The 13,724-nt window shown below is 56.6% G+C and overlaps 1 protein-coding gene across 2 annotated transcripts; it reads left to right on the top strand.

The window, feature by feature from the left end:
* The first annotated feature begins 7,469 nt into the window (after positions 1-7,469).
* LOC138770893 (acyl-coenzyme A thioesterase THEM4-like) lies at positions 7,470-12,264 on the top strand. 2 transcript variants are annotated; one of them, XM_069950182.1, is made up of 7 exons: positions 7,470-7,591; positions 9,791-9,882; positions 9,953-10,109; positions 10,814-10,967; positions 11,588-11,698; positions 11,778-11,902; positions 11,989-12,264. In XM_069950182.1, the coding sequence occupies exons 2-7, from the start codon at positions 9,799-9,801 to the stop codon at positions 12,018-12,020; spliced, it is 663 nt and encodes a 220-aa protein (XP_069806283.1). In that variant the 5' UTR covers positions 7,470-7,591; positions 9,791-9,798; the 3' UTR covers positions 12,021-12,264. The 2 variants fall into 2 exon arrangements, with proteins under 2 accessions (XP_069806283.1, XP_069806282.1); XM_069950181.1 differs by having other exon boundaries at positions 7,591-7,670.
* Positions 12,265-13,724: the final 1,460 nt, after the last annotated feature.

Genomic DNA, 13,724 nt, shown 5'->3' with positions numbered 1-13,724 from the left:
ATCTCCTGACACGCTGGGGACATCTCCTGACACGCTGGAGACATCTCCTGACACGCTGGGGACATCTCCTGACACGCTGGGACATCTCCTGACATGCTGGGACATCTCCTGACACGCTGGGACATCTCCTGACAGGCTGGGGCATCTCCTGACACGCTGGGGACATCTCCTGACAGGCTGGAGACATCTCCTGATACGCTGGGACATCTCCTGACACGTTGGGGACATCTCCTGACACGCTGGGGACATCTCCTGACACGCTGGAGACATCTCGTGACACGCTGAGACATCTCCTGACATGCTGGGACATCTCCTGACACGTTGGGGACATCTCCTGACACGCTGGGACATCTCCTGACATGCTGGGACATCTCCTGACACGTTGGGGACATCTCCTGACACGCTGGGACATCTCCTGACACGTTGGGGACATCTCCTAACACGCTGGGGACATCTCCTGACACGCTGGGACATCTCCTAACACGCTGGGGACATCTCCTGACACGCTGGGGACATCTCCTGACACGCTGGGACATCTCCTGACACGCTGGGACATCTCCTGACACGCTGGGGACATCTCCTGACACGCTGGGGACATCTCCTGACACGCTGGGACATCTCCTGACACGTTGGGGACATCTCCTAACACACTGGGACATCTCCTGACACGCTGGGGACATCTCCTAACACGCTGGGGACATCTCCTAACACGCTGAGACAGGATCAGGGACCCCACTAATCCAAGCTGTAGGGGAGTACGTCATGTCCCATGTGATGCGGATCTTTCTGCAGCGTGTGCATGGATCCCTACAGATGCCGCTGACGCAGGGACCTGGCTCAGCTCACCAGTATATCGGCCGCACAATGCACGCAGCTCATCTGCAGAGGAATGAGGGGGCAGGAGCGGCACATGGCTCCCTCTGCTCCGGTGACTCAGCTCCTGGCATCATTCCACTTTCCTCCAGCAGGGCGGGCGTGCATCTCACAGGGATGAAGTCATGGAGGGGGGGGGGGGGGGGGGGGATGGGTGAGGTCCCTGCACTGCGGAGAGATGAAGGATGGGCACCCAGGGGTTAATAGTACAAGGCCGAGAGGTCCAAGAGCCGAGGCAGCAAATGGTGAAACTCTAAGACACAAGGAGCAAATACATCAGCTCCTCCACACAGAGAGAAGAGACATCATGGCCGCCCCTTCAGAACAATGGGGCATTGTTATATGTATGGTGATATGAACAGGGGTCATAGCTGTATCCTCATGGAGAGGAGCTGGAGTGTAAAGCATGATACCAGAGAGGAGGGGGAGGAGGGAGAGCTGGAGTGTATAGCATGATACCAGAGAGGAGGAGGAGGAGGAGGAAGAGCTGGAGTGTATAGCATGATACCAGAGAGGAGAAGGAGGAAGAAGAGGAAGAGCTGGAGTGTATAGCATGATACCAGAGAGGAGGAGGAGGAGGAGGAGGAGGAAGAGCTGGAGTGTATAGCATGATACCAGAGAGGAGAAGGAGGAAGAAGAGGAAGAGCTGGAGTGTATAGCATGATACCAGAGAGGAGGAGGAGGAGGAGGAGGAGGAAGAGCTGGAGTGTATAGCATGATACCAGAGAGGAGAAGGAGGAAGAAGAGGAAGAGCTGGAGTGTAAAGCATGATACCAGAGAGGAGGAGGAGGAGGAGGAGGAGGAAGAGCTGGAGTGTATAGCATGATACCAGAGAGGAGAAGGAGGAAGAAGAGGAAGAGCTGGAGTGTAAAGCATGATACCAGAGAGGAGGAGGAGGAAGAGGAAGAGGAGGAGGTGTCACTGATCATTGCTGTATCCTCATGGAGAGGAGCTGGAGTGTAAAGCATGATACCATGATACTGCTGCCCTGCACCCTCTCCCCTGTGCCCCTCACCGCTACCCTGCCCCTCTCCCTTGGTAAAACCTCACCACTGCCCTGCACCCTGCTGCCCCCTCACCGCTGCCCTCCAGCCTGCTGCCCCCTCACCGCTGCCCTGCACCCTGCGCTCTGGTGCCCCCTCCACCCTGGTGTTCCCTCACCGCTGCCCCCTCCGCCCTGTAGCCCCCTCACCGCTGCCCTACCCCCTCTACCCTGGTGCCCCATCACCGCTTCCCTGCCCCCTCCACCCTGGTGCCCCCTCACCGCTGCCCTGCCCCCTCCACCCTGGTGCCCCTTCACCTCTGTCCTGCACCCTCCACCCTGGTGCCCCCTCACTACTGTTCTGCACCCTCCGCCTGGTGCCCCCTCACCGCCGCCCTGCACCCTCCGCCCTGGTGCCCCCTCACCAATGTTCTTCACCCTCCGCCTGGTGCCCCATTACCGCTGCCCTGCACCCTCCATAGTGCTGTTCTGCACCCTCTCCCCTGGTGCATCCTCCACCCTGCTGCCCCCTCACCGCTGCCCTGCACCCTCTCCCCTGGTGCCCCCTCACCGCTGCCCTGCACCCTCTCCCCTGGTGCCCCCTCACCGCTGCCCTGCACCCTCTCCCCTGGTGCCCCCTCACCGCTGCCCTGCACCTTTCGCCCTGATGCCCCCTCACCGCTGCCCTGCACCCTCTCCCCTGGTGCCCCCTCACCGCTGCCCTGCACCCTCTCCCCTGGTGCCCCCTCACCGCTGCCCTGCACCTTTCGCCCTGATGCCCCCTCACCGCTGCCCTGCACCCTCTCCCCTCAAGCAGCCTCTCCCCTTGTGCCCCCTTACCGCTGCCCTGCGCCCTGCACACTCCACCCTGGTGTCTGTGGGTGCCTGGCTGGGTGTGTCCACATCCGCCTCACTGTTTACTATATACAGAGCGGGGCCTCCCAGGATACCTGACAGGAAACTCCCACTTTCCCAGCTCTGATGGGAGTCATCATCCTCATCACTATTATGAAAGACATGAAGGATGATGAGAGTGGTGGGTGTGCAGGTGGGATCATCTCCGGACTGGGTGTGTCATATCCTACTGTACACTAATAGGCTGTAACACAGCGCCCTCTGCTGCCCAAAAATAAGAATTACACTCCAAGCTCTATTATTTAGACTTGCTCTGTTTACACTAAGTATAAGGCTAGGTTCACAATGCGTTTTTGCAATGCATTAAAAACCTATGCATTTATGTGCATCCGTTTTGATCTGTTTTTCTATTGACTTCCATAGTAACGGACACTACTTTTGTGTCCATAAAAAAAGGATCCATTTTGATCCCTTTTTTTTACAATGGAAGTCAATGGAAAAACGGATCAAAACTGATGCACATAAATGCATCCGTTTTTTTTGCTAAAAAAGTTTGCAAAAAACGGATTGCAAAAACGCAGTGTGAACCTAGCCTAACAGTGTCTATTGCATAGCAACAGACAGTGTTATGCTGCTGGACCCAGGCCGTATCGGTATCCTGTATCGACTGCAGGAACATTATCTTTTTAAAACTGAATTGCGGCCTGCAATTCAATTAACCATTGGCTACAATGTAAAATATGGCCGTTGGTTCTCTGGATAGGTGTGTCACACTAGGGGAAGGGATGAATGATGGTTCTCTGGATAGGTGTGTCACACTAGGGGATGGGATGAATGATGGTTCTCTGGATAGGTGTGTCACACTAGGGGATGGGATGAATGATGGTTCTCTGGATAGGTGTGTCACACTAGGGGATGGGGGTGAATGATGGTTCTCTGGATAAGTGTGTAACACTAGGGGATGGGATGAATGATGGTTCTCTGGATAGGTGTGTCACACTAGGGGATGGGGGTGAATGATGGTTCTCTGGATAAGTGTGTAACACTAGGGGATGGGATGAATGATGGTTCTCTGGATAAGTGTGTCACACTAGGGGATGGGAGGGGATGAATGATGGTTCTCTGGATAAGTATGTCACACTAGGGGATGGGAGGGGATGTATGATGGTTCTCTGGATAAGTGTGTCACACTAGGGGATGGGATAATGGTTCTCTGGATAGGTGTGTCACACTAGGGGATGGGATGAATGATGGTTCTCTGGATAGGTGTGTCACACTAGGGGATGGGATGAATGATGGTTCTCTGGATAGGTGTGTCACACTAGGGGATGGGGGTGAATGATGGTTCTCTGGATAAGTGTGTAACACTAGGGGATGGGAGGGGATGATGGTTCTCTGGATAGGTGTGTCACACTAGGGGATGGGATAATGGTTCTCTGGATAAGTGTGTCACACTAGGGGATGGGAGGGGATGATGGGTCTCTAGATAAGTGTGTCACACTAGGGGATGGGATAATGGTTCTCTGGATAAGTGTGTCACACTAGGGGATGGGAGGGGATGATGGGTCTCTAGATAAGTGTGTCACACTAGGGAATGGGATAATGGCTTTCTGGATAAGTGTGTCACACTAAGGGATGGGATGATGGTTCTCTGGATAGGTGTGTCACACTAGGGGATGGGATGATGGTTCTGTGGATAGGTGTGTCACACTAGGGGATGGGATGATGGTTCTCTGGATAGGTGTGTCACACTAGGGGATGGGATGATGGGTCTCTGGATAAGTGTGTCAAACTAGGGGATGGGATGAATTATGGTTCTCTGGATAGGTGTGTCACACTAGGGGATGGGATGATGGGTCTCTGGATAAGTGTGTCAAACTAGGGGATGGGATGAATTATGGTTATCTGGATAAGTGTGTCACACTAGGGGATGGGAGGGGATGATGGGTCTCTGGATAGGTGTGTCACACTAGGGGATGGGAGGGCATGAATTATTGTTCTTTGGATAAGTGTGTCACACTAGGGGATGGGAGGGGATGATGGTTCTCTGGATAGGTGTGTCACACTTGAGGATGGGATGATGGTTCTCTGGATAGGTGTGTAAGACTAGGGGATGGGATGATGGTTCTCTGGATAGGTGTGTCACACTAGGGGATGGGATGATGGTTCTCTGGATAAGTGTGTCACACTAGGGGATGGGAGGGGATGATGGGTCTCTGGATAGGCGTGTCACACTAGGGGATGGGAGGGCATGAATTATGGTTCTCTGGATAAGTGTGTCACACTAGGGGATGGGAGGGGATGATGGTTCTCTGGATAGGTGTGTCACACTTGAGGATGGGATGATGGTTCCCTTGATAGGTGTGTCAGACTAGGGGATGGGATGATGGTTCTCTGGATAGGTGTGTCACACTAGGGGATGGGATGATGGTTCTCTGGATAGGTGTGTCACACTAGGGGATGGGATGATGGTTCTCTGGATAGGTGTGTCACACTAGGGGGTGGGATGATGGTTCTCTGGATAGGTGTGTCACACTAGGGGATGGGATGATGGTTCTCTGGATAGGTGTGTCACACTAGGGGATGGGATGATGGTTCTCTGGATAGGTGTGTCACACTAGGGGATGGGATGATGGTTCTCTGGATAAGTGTGTCACACTAGGGGGTGGGATGATGGTTCTCTGGATAAGTGTGTCACACTAGGGGATGGGATGATGGTCCTCTGGATAGGTGTGTCACACTAGGGGGTGGGATGATGGTTCTCTGGATAGGTGTGTCACACTAGGGGATGGGAGGATGGTTCTCTGGATAGGTGTGTCACACTAGGGGATGGGATGATGGTTCTCTGGATAGGTGTGTCACACTAGGGGATGGGATGATGGTTCTCTGGATAGGTGTGTCACACTAGGGGATGGGATGATGGTTCTCTGGATAGGTGTGTCACACTAGGGGATGGGATGATGGTTCTCTGGATAGGTGTGTCACACTAGGGGGGTGGGATGATGGTTCTCTGGATAGGTGTGTCACACTAGGGGATGGGATGATGGTTCTCTGGATAGGTGTGTCACACTAGGGGGTGGGATGATGGTTCTCTGGATAGGTGTGTCACACTAGGGGATGGGATGATGGTTCTCTGGATAGGTGTGTCACACTAGGGGCTGGGATGATGGTTCTCTGGATAAGTGTGTCACACTAGGGGGTGGGATGAGGGTTCTCTGGATAGGTGTGTCACACTAGGGGATGGGATGATGGTTCTCTGGATAGGTGTGTCACACTAGGGGATGGGATGATGGTTCTCTGGATAGGTGTGTCACACTAGGGGGTGGGATGATGGTTCTCTGGATAGGTGTGTCACACTAGGGGATGGGATGATGGTTCTCTGGATAGGTGTGTCACACTAGGGGATGGGATGATGGTTCTCTGGATAGGTGTGTCACACTAGGGGATGGGATGATGGGTCTCTGGATAGGTGTGTCACACTAGGGGATGGGATGATGGTTCTCTGGATAGGTGTGTCACACTAGGGGATGGGATGATGGTTCTCTGGATAGGTGTGTCACACTAGGGGGTGGGATGATGGTTCTCTGGATAGGTGTGTCACACTAGGGGATGGGATGATGGTTCTCTGGATAGGTGTGTCACACTAGGGGGTGGGATGATGGTTCTCTGGATAGGTGTGTCACACTAGGGGATGGGAAGATGGTTCTCTGGATAGGTGTGTCACACTAGGGGATGGGATGATGGTTCTCTGGATAGGTGTGTCACACTAGGGGGTGGGATGATGGTTCTCTGGATAGGTGTGTCACACTAGGGGATGGGATGATGGTTCTCTGGATAGGTGTGTCACACTAGGGGATGGGATGATGGTTCTCTGGATAGGTGTGTCACACTAGGGGATGGGATGATGGTTCTCTGGATAGGTGTGTCACACTAGGGGGTGGGATGATGGTTCTCTGGATAGGTGTGTCACACTAGGGGATGGGATGATGGTTCTCTGGATAGGTGTGTCACACTAGGGGATGGGATGATGGTTCTCTGGATAGGTGTGTCACACTAGGGGATGGGATGATGGTTCTCTGGATAGGTGTGTCACACTAGGGGATGGGATGATGGTTCTCTGGATAGGTGTGTCACACTAGGGGGTGGGATGATGGTTCTCTGGATAGGTGTGTCACACTAGGGGATGGGATGATGGTTCTCTGGATAGGTGTGTCACACTAGGGGATGGGATGATGGGTCTCTGGATAGGTGTGTCACACTAGGGGATGGGATGATGGTTCTCTGGATAGGTGTGTCACACTAGGGGGTGGGATGATGGTTCTCTGGATAGGTGTGTCACACTAGGGGGTGGGATGATGGTTCTCTGGATAGGTGTGTCACACTAGGGGATGGTAAGCAATGATACAGATAACTGTGTCCCCTCACATATCCCTTAGCCTTCTGAGTAGGATCCCGGCCAGCACTCCATTTATAGTCTATCGGGCTCCAATATACAGACAGACACACACTCCATCATATGGATGCTACACAGGATCGATACAGAACAATAATCATTATAATTATTTACAAGGATGACATGTAATATAATATAAGGTACCATCAGTAGGGTGACGCAGGTTGCTATGGGTTACCGAAGACCAGGTCACATGACATAACCACGGCGGCCGGCAGAAGACTTAGTTCATTTAGATCACTAGAGGCCTGCCTGTCACATGACCTCCGATGTCGGCCTGCGTCCAGGCGGGCGCCATTTTCCCTGAGCCTGGGCTGTATAGGTAGTCTATATGTAGGCTCCAAGAAGATGTCGGATAGAGGACAGTTTGAGCGGCACGTCAGCACGAAGGCGCCTAGGAGGTGACTGAGGAACTAACTGGAGCTCGGGTGAGAATGGCGGCCACAGGGGAAGGTGGTGCTGCAGTCAGGCCTCATTCACACACACGCGGCTTCTGTCCCCGGTCCTGTAAGTGTGAGGACAGGCCGGCAGAACCTGAGCCGTCCATTCATACAGGTCTGTCATATGGGGCCCCCTCCCTCAGAGGTCACACATGGCTCTCCTCTGCGGGTGGTCGGTCCAGTTAGGCCTGATAGGGAGCTATGTATGGGGGGAGGGGGAGATAGAGAGGACACAGGTGTATGGGGGGAGGGGGAGATAGAGAGGACACAGGTGTATGGGGGGAGGGGGAGATAGAGAGGACACAGGTGTATGGGGGGAGGGGGAGATAGAGAGGACACAGGTGTATGGGGGGAGGGGGAGATAGAGAGGACACAGGTGTATGGGGGGAGATAGAGAGGACACGGGCGTATGGGGGGAGGGGGAGATAGAGAGGACACGGGTGTATGGGGGGAGATAGAGAGGACACAGGTGTATGGGGGGAGATAGAGAGGACACAGGTGTATGGGGGGAGGGGGAGATAGAGAGGACACAGGTGTATGGGGGGAGGGGGAGATAGAGAGGACACAGGTGTATGGGGGGAGGGGGAGATAGAGAGGACACAGGTGTATGGGGGGAGGGGGAGATAGAGAGGACACAGGTGTATGGGGGGAGATAGAGAGGACACGGGTGTATGGGGGGAGGGGGAGATAGAGAGGACACGGGTGTATGGGGGGAGATAGAGAGGACACGGGTGTATGGGGGGAGGGGGAGATAGAGAGGACACGGGTGTATGGGGGGAGGGGGAGATAGAGAGGACACAGGTGTATGGGGGGAGATAGAGAGGACACGGGTGTATGGGGGGAGGGGGAGATAGAGAGGACACGGGTGTATGGGGGGAGGGGGAGATAGAGAGGACACGGGTGTATGGGGGGAGGGGGAGATAGAGAGGACACGGGTGTATGGGGGGAGGGGGAGATAGAGAGGACACGGGTGTATGGGGGGAGGGGGAGATAGAGAGGACACAGGTGTATGGGGGGAGGGGGAGATAGAGAGGACACGGGTGTATGGGGGGAGGGGGAGATAGAGAGGACACGGGTGTATGGGGGAGGGGGAGATAGAGAGGACACGGGTGTATGGGGGAGGGGGAGATAGAGAGGACACGGGTGTATGGGGGAGGGGGAGATAGAGAGGACACGGGTGTATGGGGGAGGGGGAGATAGAGAGGACACGGGTGTATGGGGGAGGGGGAGATAGAGAGGTAATAGAGAGGACACGGGTGTATGGGGGGAGGGGGAGAGGACACGGGTGTATGGGGGGAGGGGGAGATAGAGAGGACACGGGTGTATGGGGGGAGGGGGAGATAGAGAGGACACGGGTGTATGGGGGAGGGGGAGATAGAGAGGACACGGGTGTATGGGGGAGGGGGAGATAGAGAGGACACGGGTGTATGGGGGAGGGGGAGATAGAGAGGACACGGGTGTATGGGGGAGGGGGAGATAGAGAGGACACGGGTGTATGGGGGGAGGGGGAGATAGAGAGGACACGGGTGTATGGGGGGAGGGGGAGAGGACACGGGTGTATGGGGGGAGGGGGAGATAGAGAGGACACGGGTGTATGGGGGGAGGGGGAGATAGAGAGGACACGGGTGTATGGGGGGAGATAGAGAGGACACAGGTGTATGGGGGAGGGGGAGATAGAGAGGACACAGGTGTATGGGGGGAGATAGAGAGGACACAGGTGTATGGGGGGAGGGGGAGATAGAGAGGACACGGGTGTATGGGGGGAGATAGAGAGGACACAGGTGTATGGGGGAGGGGGAGATAGAGAGGACACAGGTGTATGGGGGGAGATAGAGAGGACACAGGTGTATGGGGGGAGATAGAGAGGACACAGGTGTATGGGGGGAGGGGGAGATGGAGAGGACACGGGTGTATGGGGGGAGGGGGAGATAGAGAGGACACGGGTGTATGGGGGAGGGGGAGATAGAGAGGTCACAGTCCTGTCTCTCTCTCGGGATGATGAGGTCACAGTCCTGTCTCTCTCTCGGGATGATGAGGTCACAGTCCTGTCTCTCTCTCGGGGCGATGAGGTCACAGCCCTCTCAGGATGATGAGGTCACAGTCCTGTCTCTCTCTCGGGGTGATGACGTCACAGTCCTCTGTCTCTCTCGGGGTGATGACGTCACAGTCCTCTCTCTCTCTCCTCAGTACACACTATGTTTCCCTCCTGCTTTCGGCTGCACGGTGTCCTTGGTCCCCGGATATGGCGGTCTTCCCCGTCCTCGCTGCGCTTGTATTCGGTGAGTAGCCTCCTCTGCTGTGTTACAGCCAGTAATGACCATGTAGTGATGGGGGTCTCTGCTGTCACAGGTTGGCAGGTCGTCACATGGGCAGCGGGATTACGGTCTACCCAACAGCACCTGGAACCAGCACACACGGGACCTGTATGAGAAGTATGAGGAGCTGAGCAAGAGCGGAGACTGGAAGAGGATCCCCTCCTATAACTGGAGCATGCATCACCTGTCAGGTGACTGACTGCCCCCATAATATACCCCCTATACCTGCCCCATATACCCCTAATACCAAGAGCTGAGAAAGAGCGGAGACTGGAAGAGGATCCCCTCCTATAACTGGAGCATGCATCACCTGTCAGGTGACACCCCCTCCCCCCCCACACACATACATACCGCCTATACCAGCTCCGTATACCCCTATACCAGAAGCTGAGCAAGAGGGGGGCTGGAAGAGGATCCCCTCCTATAACTGGAGCATGCATCACCTGTCAGGTGACACCCCCTCCCCCCCCACACACATACATACCGCCTATACCAGCTCCGTATACCCCTATACCAGAAGCTGAGCAAGAGGGGGGCTGGAAGAGGATCCCCTCCTATAACTGGAGCATGCATCATCTGTCAGGTGACACCCGCTCCCCCCACACACACACATACATACCGCCTATACCAGCTCCGTATACCCCCTATACCAGAAGCTGAGCAAGAGCGGGGGCTGGAGGAGGATCCCCTCCTATAACTGGAGCTTGCATCATCTGTCAAGTCATCTGACAGCCCCCCCCCCCATATACCCCCTATACCAGCCCTGTATACCCGCACATAAATGGAGCAAGAATCAGCAGGCCCATATACCATTATACACCCCATACATCATATTAGAGGCGTATACACAGCGCCATTCACCATTTACAGCTGAGCCTCTTGTCTCCCATGACAGATGAGCCCCCGAAGGACAGCCAGGTCACCCGTTTCTTCACCAGGAACATTGACCAGGACGGTCTGGGCTTTGAGTACTGCATGTTCTATAATAAGGCGGAGAAGAGGATGATCTGTATACTCCAGCCGGGCCCCTACCTGGAGGGCCCCCCAGGGTAAGCCCTGACCTATCAACCCCCCATGTCCTCATGTCACCCAGTGCCCCCCCTGTAAGCCCTGCCCCTCTGTGTCCTGGGTGTAACCTCATGACACCCTGTGCACCCCAACCCCCCCACCTCCGTGTCCTGGGCGTGACCTTACGTCACCCTAACCCCATCCCCCCACACCTCTGTGCCCTGGGTGTGACCTCATGTCACCCTAACCCCATCCCCCCACACCTCTGTGCCCTGGGTGTGACCTTACGTCACCCTAACCCCATCCCCCCCACCCCTTTGTGCCTTGGGTGTGACTTTACGTCACCCTAACCCCATCCCCCCCCCCCCCCCCCCCCCCCCCCCACACACCTCTGTGCCCTGGGTGTGACTTTACGTCACCATAACCCCATCCCCCCCGCACCTCTGTGCCCTGGGTGTGACTTTACGTCACCCTAACCCCATCCCCCCCACACCTCTGTGCCCTGGGTGTGACTTTACGTCACCCTAACCCCCCCCCCCCACACACACCTCTGTTCCCTGGGTGTGACCTTACGTCACCCTAACCCCATCCCCCCACACCTCTGTGCCCTGGATGTGACCTCATGTCACCCAGTGCCCCTCACCTCCGCTCTCTTCCTCAGGTACACACATGGCGGCTGCATTGCCACCATATTGGACGTCACCCTTGGCGGAATGGCGTTGCACGTCTTTGGACAAATCATGACGGCCAATCTGAATATCACCTACCGCAGGTAAGTGCTGCCCACACCCCGGACATGACTCCCATCACCCCCAGCTATGGGCAGCCCCTAACCCCTTTCTTTTCCGCAGTGCGATCCCCTTAGGTTGCACTGTGCTAGTGGACAGTCACATGGAGAGAGTTGAAGGTCGGAAGGTGTTTGCACGTGGCCAGATCCGGAGCCACGACGACCAGACGGTGCACGCGGAGGCCACAGGTAACGGACCTTCTGTATAGCTCCCTGCACACCCCCATCCCCCCCCCCCGCGCTGGCACCACTGACCACCACTTTTGGTTTTCTAGGTCTCTTCATCAGGTTGAACCCAAGTCTATAGATGGCGACAGGATCAGCCCCTGGGGGTCAGTCACCACCGGTTGTCTCCTGGCACTACTGCGATGATTTCTTCTCAGTACTGCAGATCTATGGAGACGGACATAATATGGCCTTTGTCTGCTCACCCACAAACATGGTGCGAAGCCGCCACCAAATCCTCGCCATGACATCTCTAAAAGTTGATGAAATATTTGATGCACTTTACACTCGTCATGTCAGACGTGGAGCGCACTTTGATCTTTTTAGTAAATATTAAAAAAAAATCCTTAGTGGTGTTTAGTGCAATGGTGATGGGGGACACGGGTACCAGCAGGGGTGATGGGGGACACGGGTACCAGCAGGGGTGATGGGGGACACGGGTACCAGCAGGGGTGATGGGGGACACGGGTACCAGCAGGGGTGATGGGGGACACGGGTACCAGCAGGGGTGATGGGGGACACGGGTACCAGCAGGGGTGATGGGGGACACGGGTACCAGCAGGGGTGATGGGGGGCGCGGAGGCAGCAGGGGTGATGGGGGATAAGGAGGCAGCAGTGGTGATGTGGGACGCGGGTACCAGCAGGGGTGATGGGGGACAAGGGGGCAGCAGTGGTGATGGGAGGGCGAGGGGGCAGCAGTGGTGGTGTGGGACGCAGGTACCAGCAGGGGTGATGGGGGGGCGAGGGGGCAGCAGTGGTGATGGGGGGGCGAGGGGGCAGCAGTGATGTGGGACGCGGGTACTGGCAGTAGTAATGTGGGGGGGGCGCGGGTAGCAGCAGTGGTGATGGGGGGGCGCGGGTACCGGCAGTGGTGATGGGGGAGGCGGCGCGGGTAGCAGCAGTGGTGATGGGGGGCAGGGAGTGGCAATGGTGATGGGGAGCAGAAGTAGTGAAGTGGCGGAGGGACAGTAGACCCCAGCGCTGGAGCCGGGGAGGTAGGTGCATCTTATGCTCAGCCACAAAAATGCCTCATGTCGGACTTCCCCTTTAACCCCTTAAGGTTACAAACCCACTTGCCGGATCTGCAGCGAGTCTCCTTGCTGCGTTTTTGCAGCGAGACTCGCTGCAGATCCTGGCCCTATACTTTCAATAGCAGAGAAACTCGCAGCAGGGATGTACATCCCTGCTGCGATTTTGTCTTCAGCCCGCCCCATTAACCCCCCGGCCGCCGGACATTATACATTACCGGGTCCCCGTTCCTGCTTGCTTCGGGGCTCCCGGTGTCTTCACGGCCGGCCCGGCCAATCAGTGCGCTGCGGCGGGGCAGCGCACTGATTGGCCGGGCGGAACGTGCTGGGAGCTGCTGAAGCAAGCAGGAGCCGGGATCAGGTAATGTATATCGCCCCCGGCCGCACCATCGCCCGCAGCCCCCGGCCGCACGATCGCCCCCAGCCCTGCAGCCCCCGACCTCACGATCGCCCGCAGCCCCCGGCCACACGATCGCCCCCAGCCCTGCAGCCCCCGACCTCACGATCGCCCCCAGCCCCGCAGCCCCCGACCTCACGATCGCCCGCAGCCCCCGGCCACACGATCGCCCCCAGCCCTGCAGCCCCCGGCCGCACGATCGCCCCCAGCCCTGCAGCCCCCGACCTCACGATCGCCCGCAGCCCCCGGCCGCACGATCGCCCCCAGCCCTGCAGCCCCCGACCTCACGATCGCCCCCAGCATCGCAGCCCCCAGCTGCACGATCGCCCCCAGCGGGCGATCGTGCAGCCGGGGGCTGGGG

This window comes from Dendropsophus ebraccatus, chromosome 13 (genome assembly GCF_027789765.1).
Source record: "Dendropsophus ebraccatus isolate aDenEbr1 chromosome 13, aDenEbr1.pat, whole genome shotgun sequence".
Classification (NCBI taxonomy): domain Eukaryota; kingdom Metazoa; phylum Chordata; class Amphibia; order Anura; family Hylidae; genus Dendropsophus; species Dendropsophus ebraccatus.
The sequence above is the reverse complement of the archived record's forward strand: the minus strand, read 5'-3'. Positions and strand labels throughout refer to the sequence as shown.